General features: G+C 43.2%; 1 protein-coding gene across 1 annotated transcript in view; it reads right to left on the bottom strand.

Moving 5' to 3' along the window:
• CPXM2 (carboxypeptidase X, M14 family member 2) overlaps positions 1–13,325 on the bottom strand; it is a 357,136-nt gene that overhangs the window by 269,240 nt on the left and 74,571 nt on the right. Inside the window, exon 3 of the mRNA XM_069239134.1 lies at positions 6,327–6,436. Within this exon, the coding sequence (XP_069095235.1) occupies positions 6,327–6,436 (110 nt within the window). The remainder of the gene's footprint in view (positions 1–6,326; positions 6,437–13,325) is intronic.

Here is a 13,325-nt window from a genome sequence, read left to right as displayed (position 1 = left end):
TGGTTGTTTAAAGCTCCCCAGACTATCCAGTGTAACGAGAGTACGAGATGACAGAATCAGGCCAGCCCAGTCTGCCTCCGCCTTTACGAGGATTTTTAAGGAGCGATGCTCAGACAGCATTCCTCGTCTTTGGTTGTACCCCTCATCCCACACTACAATTTCCTGGTGAGGAACTTGCTATACATCGCCTCCGGGTGGATGAATCTCTAGTCCATCACATGTGGCACCTTCCTCAACTTGACAGGAAGAGCTGTGTCCTCTCATACAAGTATAAGGTTTCTGGACGTCATGCCCCTGGTGCAAATCTTTCAGAATCGTTGAAACATATTATACTTCTTGTAAAGTACCCCAAACACACAGTGTTCCTGCCTCATCTGACCTTCTCACACAATAATGATACAAAGGCCTCCACTACAGAAGTGTCACGCTCCCCTCACAACACTCCACATGCCTGTTCTCACACTTTTTTCATGGACCCTAGCATGAAAGCCCACCTAAGCCGTGGAGGATTGGAGAGGTTATAGAGAGGGTATTTGTCTTCAGTTTCCCCTTAGCTTTGGAGGATACCAAAACCTGTAGATCAACCCGCAGTGGGAGGAGCAAGAAGAGAGGCAGTGACTGCTAAGGAGTCAGAGCATCACAAGTTGTGCCCGACCAAGGATACTCACAAACGGGAGTAGGTAGCTGAGCACAAGCTGTTCTCAAAGAGCCTTCCGAGATACCTGCTCATGTTTAATGAGGGGAATCGCAAAGGCTCTGATCTGCTACGTTTGTAAAAACCAATGCGTGACCATTGCATGCAGCTCACGAACTGTCTTGCAGCTCCTCAACCTATCAGCGATCACGAGTGTGAGGGCCCTCGATTCCAAGTACTGTCTCTCGCCAAGTGCACTTGGCGTAACACTTTGAGAGGCAATGACCAAAAGGGATGAATCTTTCATTCAAAATTCTGATTCAGGAATGCTTAGCAAAATGTTGGTTGTTTTTTCACAAGGGTCTCCTGTGTCTATATTAAAACGCCTTTCAGTGGCTTAGCTTGCCGAGCTTCAAGATGGCCACGTTCTTAAGAGGCTTCTGCGGTGCTCTACACCTGAGAGCCTGGGATGGACGTGAAAAGAGGTGTATAAAGGTGCACGAGGCAGTGGCGTCCTTGGCAGGGATACACCCAGAGACTCAGGGCCGGACTGGCCATAGCGGGCATCGGACTTCTCCCCTGGAGGCTGTAAGGGTGGGGGTCGGTTTTGTTACCGGAAGCCTGTTTTGCAACATTGCTGCGAACTCGGCCCACAATAACAAAAGCAGCTGTGCTTTGCACTTCCGCCCCCACCCCCGACACATGACAAAATTTCCAGGGCTGCTTTGGGTTCCCAGTCCAGCCCTGGTCCCAGTCCCCCCAGCGGACAGTGGCAGGTCTCACGGATGACGCAATGCTGTCCATGTGTGCTACTGTGTTGGCGCCAAAGCACTAAACATCTGTAGTCAGTGGAGATGCACAAGAGTACCCCTGGCGAAACTGGCACTGGGGAGTGGAACTCAAAGGCAGAGCCGGTGGGGATCCGAGATATGCGTAGAGTAGTGAGCAGCGTGGACGCAAGCGCAGGGACAGGCCTTTCCAAAACATCCCTGCTCTCCACAAAATACAGACAGCGTGCCAGCGGCACTGATATGGACGAAAGATAGTCATCTTCTGCTGGCCACAACATGTTTGTTTTTTAACAAAAATGGCTACTTAGTGGTGCACTGAGTCCAGATGAGCACTCCTTGGTATATTTTCTGTCAATTGCTAATTTCATAGTTATAGGGTGCCACTCACAAAGCCTTGAAGGGGTAGCATTGTCATCAGAGGGTAGGGAATGGTGGAGTGTGGAATCCAGACTGACAATAGAAGTTGGACCTGATGGACATAGTGCTGTGTGTAGCTGGGTGCATTACCCATCCTGAGAAAAACAGCAGCGCTACCTGGCTCATTGCAATCATTCTACTCTCCTCGGCATCCAGTATTTGTGCACCACCATGGATCTGGGAAGTATTTAGGGTATAAGATGAAGCATAGATTTGTGTCAACAATCCACTGCTTATGTGGCAATATTCACAGCTTTTGGTAAAGCTGGAAGGTGGTGCAATTTTACTCTTTTGCAGTTACATCGCGCAAAAAGACAAAGATGTTAGAGATGAAGTTTTGCACTTACCATGTCTGCAATGAGACTAAGGGAGTAGGTAGCATGTCTTGCTATTTGTTGTTTGAGAATTTCCTTACTTTGACTTGCAATAGTTAGTCATGGTTAGAGAGGCAGACCCTGATGCAGAAATCTAGCCCGGGACTAGGGTTCAATTCCTGCCTCGGCCGTTCTTGGGCTCAATTTCCCTGGACAGGATATTTCTCGCCTCGGTGCCTAATCTAATTCATGGGTCTCACTCTGCAACTCTGGGCAATAGCTTGCTTAATCTCCACAACAGCCCCAACAGAGCTGGGATGCCTGGCTTCACTTTGGGGGTTGCCCAGGAGTGGGCACCTCGCAGGGAAAAGCCAGGAGGGGTTCCACAGCGGTATGTGTTCAGTGCCTCGATACCTTAGGGTCGGAGTGTGCTTTACAAGTACGAATTTACATTACATTACATTACAATAGTGCCTTACAAATGGATTGTTGTGATAAGCCATTTTTAACTCCTATGAACCAAAAGAGGCATTAGTGTCAATGTACTGTGTAGAGCATCTTCATGCTTCTCTCATGGCATGCAATGTGCTCTGTGGTGTGATGTGTGGTGAGAGGAAGAAGACGGCTTGTTGACAGGGCCATATCGGAACCCAATAGCAGACTGGGCAAAAGTGTTCTATCCAGCCTGGGTCCCCTTCTTCCTCTCGTTTCTCTCTCCTTTTCTTTCTCCTCTCTCTTCTTCTCGCTTAAAAGCCTTCGCTGCCACGCCTTTTCCCCCTCAGGTGCCAAGCCTTTTTTGGGCTATTTTTGGCAGCTTGCGCTTAGTCACTCATACCTTTTTGTCCACATAAGCTACCCACACCAAATTTGCATCCTTTTTTTCCAACATCCTAGGGATTTTAGAGGTACCCAGACTTTGTGGGTTCTCCCGAAGGAGACCAAGAAATTAGCCAAAATACAGCGAATATTTTGTTTTTTAAAAACAAATGGGAAAAAAAGGGCTGCAGAAGAAGGCGTATTGTTTTTTCCCTGAAAATGAAATCAACAAAGGGTTTGCAGTGCTAAAATCACCATCTTCCCAGCTTTCAGGAACAGGCAGACTTGAATCAGAAAACCCAATTTTTCAACACCATTTTGGCATTTTACTGGGACATACCCTATTTTTAAAATTGTTTTGTGCTTTCAGCCTCCTTCCACTTAGTGACAGAAATGGGTGTGAAACCAATGCTGGACCCCAGAAGGCTAGACATTTCTGAAAAGTAGACACAATTCTGAATTTAGCAAGGGGTAATTTGTGCAGATCCTACAAGTGTTTCCTACAGAAAATAACAGCTGAAATAAAAAATAATTGAAATTGAGGTGAAAAAAGCCGGCACCTAGGGAAACCTACCAAACCTGCACATTTATGAAAACTAAACACCTAGGGGAATCCAAGATGGGGTGACTTGTGGGGCTTTGATCAGGTTCTATTACCCAGAACCCTTTGCAAACCTAAAAATTTGGCCAAAAAAACACTTTTTCCTCTCATTTCGGCGACAGAAAGTTCTGGAATCTGAGAGGAGCCACACATTTCTTTCCACCCAGCATTTCCCAAGTCTCCCAATAAAAATGGTACCTCACTTGTGTGGTTAGGTCTAGCGCTCACGAAAGGAAATGCCCCAAAACACTATCTGGACACATAAAAATTTTCAAATACAAAACAAACTTTATTTTTTCGGGGGGGGGGCACCTGCATTTTTGGTCCTGTGCTCAGCAGCCATCTAGGGAAACCTACCACACCCAGACATTTCTATAAATTAAACACCTGGAGGAGTCCAGGGAGGTGTAACTTGCGTGAATCCCCCAATATTTTCTTACCCAGAATCCTCAGCAAACCTCGAATTTAGCTAGAAAATCACTCTTTTCCCACATTTCTGTATGGGATCTCTGCACCGGGGCAAATTTCCTACCACCAAACGTTCCCCTCAGTCTCCCGGTAAAAATGATACCTCACTTGTGTAATGGGGCCAAGTGCCTGTGACAGGGAAGAGCCAAAAACATGTTGAAATTGAGGGGGAACCAAAGTGTATCCAAAAGGGCAGTTTGAAAAAAAAATATTTTTAGGCTGACAAGTGCAGCAGAATTTTTATCTGTAGAGATGAGACAATGTTGGGTAATAGGAATTTTGTGGATTCCTGCAGATTCCGGAAGGTTCCATCACAAAAATGTGGGAAAAATGTGTGATTTTCAGCAAAGTTGGAGGTTTGCAGGGCATTGTGGGTAAGAAAATTTTGCGGGGTGCATGTGAAGCACACCACCCTGGAATCAACCAGATGTTTAGTTTTCAGATGTGTCAGGGTCTTGGGGATTTTTCTACATGGCAGCGTCCCAAAGTCAAAAAAGTGAAGCCCTCACCATTCCAAGTGGGACGATTTTGAGAGTTACCAAGCTCTCATGGCCCAAATGTAAATCCAAACCCCAAAATAATCAAATGTACTCTTGCTTGCCGTGGGATAAGATGTTTTAGTGTGCAGGGGGAGAGCTGAAAGACTGTTACCCCCTTCAGCTGGGGTGGGGGCATAACCAGGCCCATACTGGTTGGTAGCCACCACCCCACTATTTTTTTTTTTTAACTCCATGCCATGTAGTAGACTTTCTGCACCCCGGGTTGTGAATTGGGGGTAATTGCCCCATCTGCCCACTGGTGGGCAGAACAAATTTGTCCCCCTTTATTTGGGGAGGGGGTATGGCCATACCCCACCCTCCTATTTTGAAAAAATAAGTCTTCCCTGGTCTCTGGTGGGCTTTCTGCCCCACTCATTGATAAGAGAAATGCCGAGCATTTCTCTTCCGCAATCGTGCTGGAAGCATGCTTCCAGCGCAATGGGAGGTGAAATCTGATGAGGTCAGTACGCTCTCACGTGTTGACGTCCTGAGACGATTCCTTTTCTAGCCCTGACCTGGGGGGGGGGTGGGAGGGCCGGTAATCGGACGTAATGGTTACGTCCGTGGCACCTGAGAGGTGCAGCCACGGATGTAACCATTATGTCCGTGGCCCGCAAGGGGTTAACTCATGCAGCTGCAGATACCTGGGGGAGCTGAAGAAAGTGACAGAGGAGCCAGCAGCTAGCCAAGACTCCCAGAATCGGCCTCCAATGGTTCCAGACCCTGGGAAAATGTGGGATGGAATAAATGCCCAGTCAGGGCCTGCTTGTCAATGCTGTCCTTAATCAGTTATACTCTTACTGGACATTCCCAGTCTTTGTTACACAGGGTTCTGATTTACCGGAATCTTCTCTTCATGCTGCGTCTCTTCAGTTTCCTGATTCTTGCAAGAGCATGTATGCCAGCTATAGCTACATGTCTATGTCACTGGGCTCTACTTGCTTGTCAGTATAGTCCATCTCATTGTCTTTTGTATGTCTGGGTGGGTCAGTCTGCCACCAGTGGTTTTTTGGGCTTAACTGATGTATGTGGCTGCAAGTGTGAGTTTGTGCCCACACAGTTGTGTATGTCTGTGTGTGCATGCATGAAGATGTGTGGCTGCTAGTGGCTTATTTTTCAGTGTTCTGATGTATGTTTAAGTATATGAGTCCCTCCGCACAAAAGTAAGCAAGTGCTTATGAAAGACCATTCAACTTGATCTGATTAATGAAGATTCTGGCAAAGGAGAAGTACTACGGATAGCTTGGCGCTAGAGGTATGCACTGACTGAAAGCAACATGACTAAAATGCTGAATGGTCATGCTAACTCGTTCAGTGCCCGATCCTTCACAATGCTCATACTTAAAATTCAACCTCCCATCAGTCTGCAGTTTGACAGATTCCTGTCATTATTCACAATGCACCTCCCTCTAGAGCTCATTTGTCCAACCATTACCCCTACTCTGTCATCTCAATCTGTTATCTGCTTTTGTTCCCAATCACTGTCCCTCTGCAGCTCCTGCTGCTATACTCGCTCACTGTTACTGCTAAGATCTCCTGTCTGTGGCTCCTATGCACAGCTCCCCTCTCTACAGGTTTTGTTCCCACCGCCACATCTGAGAGCAGCAGTATTGGAGTTTTCGGCATTTATCAGCAAAGACTGTCAGTGGCTAGATGATAATGCTGAGTCTTGCAAGTGCAGTGTTGGTTTCATGTTTTATATTCAGTGATTTACTACAAAACATGGTGGAAAATGACTTGTGTTACCTGGATGTTCAGCCTTCCTCGATGGGCTCCCAGACCATAGCGTTTGACAGTCGAGGCATGGAGTTGGAAGTCAGTAATTTTTAAAGTTTCCAAACCAAGCGGAGGGCAACCTGCAAAAGGAAATTTGGTCAATGACATCAAAGATTCTTAATGTCTCCATCTAAGCACGTGAATACAAAAGTTCATAGGCAAAGTGAAACAATGGTCCCTGGAGTTCAGAACAGGACCACATGGAAACCTGGGGAGAAAAAACTCAATACTAGAAATATTTACACAAAAACAAAATAAATACACCACAAATAATAATTAATTGAAAAATAAGTATTATATTATTCATTTAATGCAATGAACTCTGGGAGGAGAGGTCACTTGGAAATGTAATAATATATGCCATTTGCAATGTTTATTGTGAGGTCTTTAGGCAGTTTAAGTGTCCATGGATGGTAAGCTTAGGCAGATGAACTGAGTGGGGGGGTGTTATTGTAGATAGTATGGAAATTACATGTGTCAGATATACTATATATCATCGTGTTTTGAGGCAATGCAATGATTTCTGTATGCTGGAGTCATGTTGCCAAGGTATAACCTTTGTGTGGGTTGGGGGACCAGGGCGTCGTATGTAGTTTCAGAACACAAATACTTGTAGTATCTGAAATAAGTAATGGCTGTTGTAGATTTGATTAATAGGTGTAGTGATCTTTAAGTTTTTTTATGTTTTCATAATTAGGACTAATTTCACTGGATCGTTGAAGATGTCACATATGGCAATGGATATGTACAATGTCTTTGTGGTGCAGTATTTGAGTAGATGAATAAAAGTATGGGTAGGTATGAAAATGATGTTTGGTTTGTTTTGATATTATATTTTTTGTGAATATGCAACTGGAGCAGGGAATTGATATACCTACATCTGTTTTCCTAGTCAGGCCCTGTATGAGTTATCAGTTTTGGTTGATGAGTTTTGTTGCGGATTGTGAAGCAATTACTTTATGAGGTAAGATGGTTATGTTGGTCTGTTTTTGAATGGATGTTGGTAACTATACATGTTTGGTTATGTTATGGGTTATATTTTGCCAATTTCTATATTTTAATGAATTATTAAGGTGCTTTTGCTCATGTGTCTATTCTGGTTGAATATGTCTTCACTAATATGGCATATTGACGTTCTGCTATTTTTCCTTTTTTTTTTTCTTCCTTTTTCATTAATGGTTGATACACAGACAGATTAATATAAAGACATCCTACCTTTGATTTTCTTTTTTGCCATTACGTATTTGTCTCTTGTGCTAGCAACTAGTATATGTTCCCTATGATGTACTATCTAAGATATTGTGCAAGAAAGATTGTTAGTTGAAGATTTTAGGTCTGAATTCAATGTAATATCTTTTCAAACTTTTCTAGGTGTTCTTTTTATGTTGTGTTTTATTTATTCTTCTTGTTCTTGTGCCGCCTATGCATAGCCCTGAAGAAGCAGATATTCCACAAAACACGTGTTGGAAACTGCAATGGATGACAACTTCAGCTACATTTTGTGGATGGATAAATTTTGGCAACTATAATTAATATATGATGTACATGGTATGAATATTTAGGTGCAATGATGATGTACATGTAACATTATTGGTGCATTGCACTGCTGAAAATGTTATATGGGAAATAATTCTAATGCTCAGATAGATGATAGACATAGTGATTTGTCTTGTTTTTTTGATACAATGAATTTGCATTAATTGAATAATATAATAATTATTTTTCAATTAAATTATATTTGTGGTGTATTTATTTTGTTATTGTGTAAACGTTTCTAGTATTGAGTTGTTTCTCCCTACATTTCTGTGGTATAGTGGAATATTTAGTCAGGGGGATAAACTGACTACTGTGGGTGATATCGCAGGGCCCCTTCTCAGTTATCCCATACTTATAGTGAATACATGGAAACCTGGGCTTGTAGGGAAGGGAGAGAGACATTGTAGACTATGGAATAGATTGTTGGATGAAGTGACGTTTGATTTTGAGACCGACTATCTTTTGTCTTTTGATGTAGAGTCTGTCTACACATGTATTCCACAAGATAAGACACTTGCCACTGTGGAATCCTTGCTTTTAGCTAAGGACCTTAATTCTATGAAACCTGTCCCTTTTATCATGAGTTGTGTGTGAATGGAAAGAAAGAGAATTTTATCCGGTTTGAGGAGTCTCTATATCTACAGACATCAGGCACTTCTAAGGGAAGCTCATTCACCCCAGGTCTGGCAAATTTGTACATGTCCTCTTTTGAGACTAAAAGTCCTCGTATCTGACAATCTGTATTGCTTCCACATAGGTATGTGGAAGCAGTATATTGATGATATTTTTGTGTTCTGGCATGGTGATGCAACCTCCATTACAGCCTTTCACCAGTGGCTTAATTCACTCAATTTATTTTTTAGATTTACTTGTGAATACAGCAAAGAGAGACTCCCCTTTTTTGGATCTCCTCATCTACCCTGCGTTTGGGTCTCTGGAAACTGTACAGGAAACCCATGGCACACAATGCTTTATTACCCTATAACAGTTACCAGCCTAGGTCACTAAGCGATAACCTGCCCTTTGGGCAGTTCCTGCACCTTCTACGTAACTGCTCCCAGGTATAGAAATACAAGGGAACTTTGTCCACTCAGTTGCTAGACAGATAGTACCTGGCCCCTCTTATACGCAAATCTATTAAGAGTGCTAGGAACAACAACCAGGAGGCACTGTTGGACATAAGACCTCTGAAACCACCAACAAGGAGACTGGTGTGTGTAAATAAACTCTGCAGTTTCTCAGGCTCGATCAAGAAGCAAAAACTGGAATATTCTAAATAAAGTGAATACATTAATTTCACATCTTCTATCTGTGTGGGTTCTTCAAGATAACCTTTGAGTCCATGGCTGACGTACATACACAATATAATTTAGTCTCTGATATCTGTCCTATTAATCAAAACATTTATGGTTGAATGGAGCTGGTGATATATTATGGGAAACAGGATGGCAGTGTATCCTTTTCTTTTAATTTCAGATACTTAATACGAGTACAAATAAAATTCCTCTCTGGGAAGAGTTTGAGCCCCTTTGGGGTATTATAGATACACAATCACATATGGGTTTTCAAACCAGATTTCACCTTGCGGGTGTTATTTAAATGTTTGAAACAACTGTCTCTTATTGTCAATATTTATAACGATAATTCTGTTGGCTCTCACATTAGAACTTGGCATTACGCATGGGGTGGGTCTTCAAACTAGAATCCCCAGTAAACCCTGGTACACATATACCAACATTCTTTGCAACATGTGACTTGATGCGCCAGTGGCGCTCCTACTGATAGTATAATTACAGCTTTCTTTCCCACGGCCAGTGTCCTCGTACCTGCCGTCAGAAGCGTCCACGCCCTTTTTGATCCTGAGGTATGCATATAGTTGCGCTCTTACACTTTCCACTTTTTAAAAGCAATTCATATATAGTTTTGTTAATTAATATTTGGCATTTTTCCACAGCCGCATTGTCACTAGGCATCATGGTGTGAGAAGGTTCCCACTGATGAAGCATGCCACCTATGGTGGGTGAGAGAAATTGTCCTCTTTAAAAGGAGTACTCCATTTCAGCTAGGTTGTTCTTTTCAGTTCTTTCTCTGTAGACTGAGGTGTTCTATTATGATATATATTGTGATAATTGGGTAGTTAATTCCTGCTTGTCTGTAAATTTCCTCTGGCTTCTGCTTTTTGTATTTTGGATAAATTGCCCAACCACATTCAGATTAGTCTACGTGATTTTGATGAAAACGTGGCTTAAGGAAACCTAGGAATCTTTCTCCCCTAACTTGTTTACTCAAGTTGTTCAAAATGTCTCCAAGGATATCAATTTCCTCCTGATGAATGTCCTTTATGTTGAAAAAAGCAGTCCAGTCAATTTACAGGATCACAGAGATCCTTTATTTACCTTTAACAAGGGAGAGGGGTATTCCCTATACTCCTTTACGGTCTCTATTTATTTGCCCTTTTTCTCCTTTATGTAGGGGTGGGGCGAACACACATTCCCTTAGTCTCTCCCTCTACTTGTCTTAGTTTTCCCTCTCCCTACATCATCAACGACATGTTTCCTCTACTTCGACATTCCCATCCCCCAATTGTATCCCTACTCGCATTCAGTTGTACACCTTTTGTTAATTTAGCCCCTTTACGTGGTTAGGAAACCTATGCTGGATAAACTTTCTCCTCCAACCCGTTTCCTCAATTTGTATTTTAAACAAATGGAGCTCCCAGAATGTTGAATCATTTCCGGTGAATGGTGGCCTTCATGCCTAAAAACATCCACACAGTTTCTCTCTCCCCTCCTGCCAATACCCTAGTATGGTTTTCACTACAAATACCATAGTATCACAACCTCTGCCTAAATCCTAATACCCTTACTCCTACGTATGCCCTTTTTCTGCTACCTCTTTTGATACCTTAGTAACTATCCCCTTACTTAAAGAGTTGTACCTCTACTCCTCAGCCATTACATCTGCCTTAAAAGTAGTACAGAAACCCCTATCTATTCCCTACCTTCTCCACTCCATTTATGTATACCCAGGCAAAAAAACTCATTTAGTGCCTTATACTAGTCTAGGTATCCCTTTGGTAAAAGTAAGGATTAACTCCACACAATGTGCTGAGGGATATAGGAATTACTACTAAGATAGACACAGATTTAGGAAATAAAGAACGTAGGGCTCAAATGACGAATGAAACAAAAACAGTAATCTTTTATTAAGAGGATGGGGCGTGGCCATCAAGATGTCTCAAAGGCAGTAAGATTCCGTAGCTCTGCAGGCCTTGCTTGCATTCTGTCAAATAACCTAGAAGCCCAGCTCATTCCTACAAATAAGGACTCCTGTGTATACAGGGGAAGAAATCCAACTTGTTGCTTTGTGTTGCTTCTGTTGGACTGTTGCTTCTCTGGGCAATCTTCAGTTTGTGGGCTGGATCCTGTTCGACGGCCTGTCCTGACTTAAACTTGCATGCATAAGCAAGCCTGTCTGCACTCACAGTGCCCGGTGGACACCGGATGGCAGAGATCCTGGTCTTCGTGTGGGGCATACCCGCGAGTTCTTGGGAAGTAGGGTTACGGGCAAGCCCAAGGGGTGTGACTGCTTTTGTGTTGATGAGTTTAAGGACAAGTATGCCTGCAATAACTGCGGATTTTAATGTCTCCTGATTGCAAGCGCTGATCCCATCCCAGAGCCTCTTCACCTACCTGAAAGCCCACAAAAAATAAACTGCATTTTATTGAAAATGCACTCATCTATTAAAAATAAATATGAATTCTTTAAGTTTTTAGGATCACATACTCCTGACACAGTTTTTGTCAATGTTACCTGGGCAGGTGAGGCATCAGCCCCAGATCTAGTGGCAGCTTTACCTATGGACTACGTTATCTTTAGAGTATACAGGTTAGGACAACCTGGCTTGGCCATTGTTTTTAAGGAACATTTTGTATTTCTTTGCAAGTCAGCCAGTATAGATTTCTGTGAAGCTCTATCTTTTAACTGTAAAATCAATAAGACCTCTTCATTCCAGGGCTTGCTAATTTACAGACCACCTGGTCTGAAAACAGATTTTCTAGAGGCATTAGGGAATTTTATTGAAGGAGGCATGACTTTCACCAACTTCACAGTTATAGGTGATTTTATTTTCCACTTAGATAACCAGGATAACAAATACACCAGTACTCTCACTGGCAGTTTTTAAAATTTTAGTCTGAACCAAATAGTGAACAAGACTACGCATCTGGCTGGGCATATTGATGACATTTTTTCTAACCACCCTGAGCTGTTCATGGATGATGTCCTTTAGGTCCTGTGGTCTGATCACCTGGTGGTCCATTTTCATTTACAAGACACAGCTAAAATGCTGCAGTCTAATCTAGCTAACAGTTGCTATCAGGGTAGGCCCTGGAAAAAAGTAAAGAGGGCTGAGTTAGGGGTCATCCTGATATCATCCCGACCACCTCTTGAAGGGGAGCTAAGAGATGTGATTGTTATCTTCAATAACTAGATCACTGATGCAGTCAACAAACTGGCCCCTTTAAAGGTATTTAAGACACATAGATCAAATCAAAACCATCTGCCTCATGGTATTCCACCGAACTCAAACTACTGAAATGTAAATGTCGTAAACAGGAAAGAGCTTCGAGGATCACCTATACAGCAGATGAAAGACTCAAATATAAACAATTAATAAAATAATACTAAGATCTGATTATAGCAGAGCAAAGCAGTTATTTTAAAAACAAGATTCAATCTGCTAGTAATTCCTCGAGAGAGGATTTTCAAACAATCCAGGAGTTATCGTTCCCACCAGCTCCTCCAGCCATAGCTCCACCTCAACAGCTAGGAGATAATTTAGCCACTTTTTTCCAACTTAAAGTTGAGACCATCTACCAGGAATTAGTAAAAGTCACCAATGAGGAACCTAAAGCAGATAGGGATGACCGCCGTAGCATGGCTATTGCGACTGAACAAACCCACCCTGTAAGGAAATGGCTCCCTGTTGCAGTTACCCCCCACTTTTTGCCTGATACTGATGCTGACTTGACTGAGAAGTGTGCTGGGACCCTGCTAACCAGGCCCCAGCACCAGTGTTCTTTCACCTAAAATGTACCATTGTCTCCACAATTGGCACAACCCTGGCACCCAGGTAAGTCCCTTGTAACTGGTACCCCTGGTACCAAGGGCCCTGATGCCAGGGAAGGTCTCTTAGGGCTGCAGCATGTCTTATGCCACCCTAGGGATCCCTCACTCAGCACAGACACACTGCTTGCCAGCTTGTGTGTGCTGTGGGGAGAAAATGACTAAGTCGACATGGCACTCCCCTCAGGGTGCCATGCCAACCTCACACTGCCTGTGGCATAGGTAAGCCACCCCTCTAGCAGGCCTTACAGCCCTAAGGCAGGGTGCACTATAGCACAGCTGAGGGCATAGGTGCATGAGCACTAT

This window comes from Pleurodeles waltl, chromosome 6, assembly GCF_031143425.1.
Source record: "Pleurodeles waltl isolate 20211129_DDA chromosome 6, aPleWal1.hap1.20221129, whole genome shotgun sequence".
NCBI classification, from domain to species: Eukaryota; Metazoa; Chordata; class Amphibia; order Caudata; family Salamandridae; genus Pleurodeles; species Pleurodeles waltl.
The sequence above is the reverse complement of the archived record's forward strand: the minus strand, read 5'-3'. Positions and strand labels throughout refer to the sequence as shown.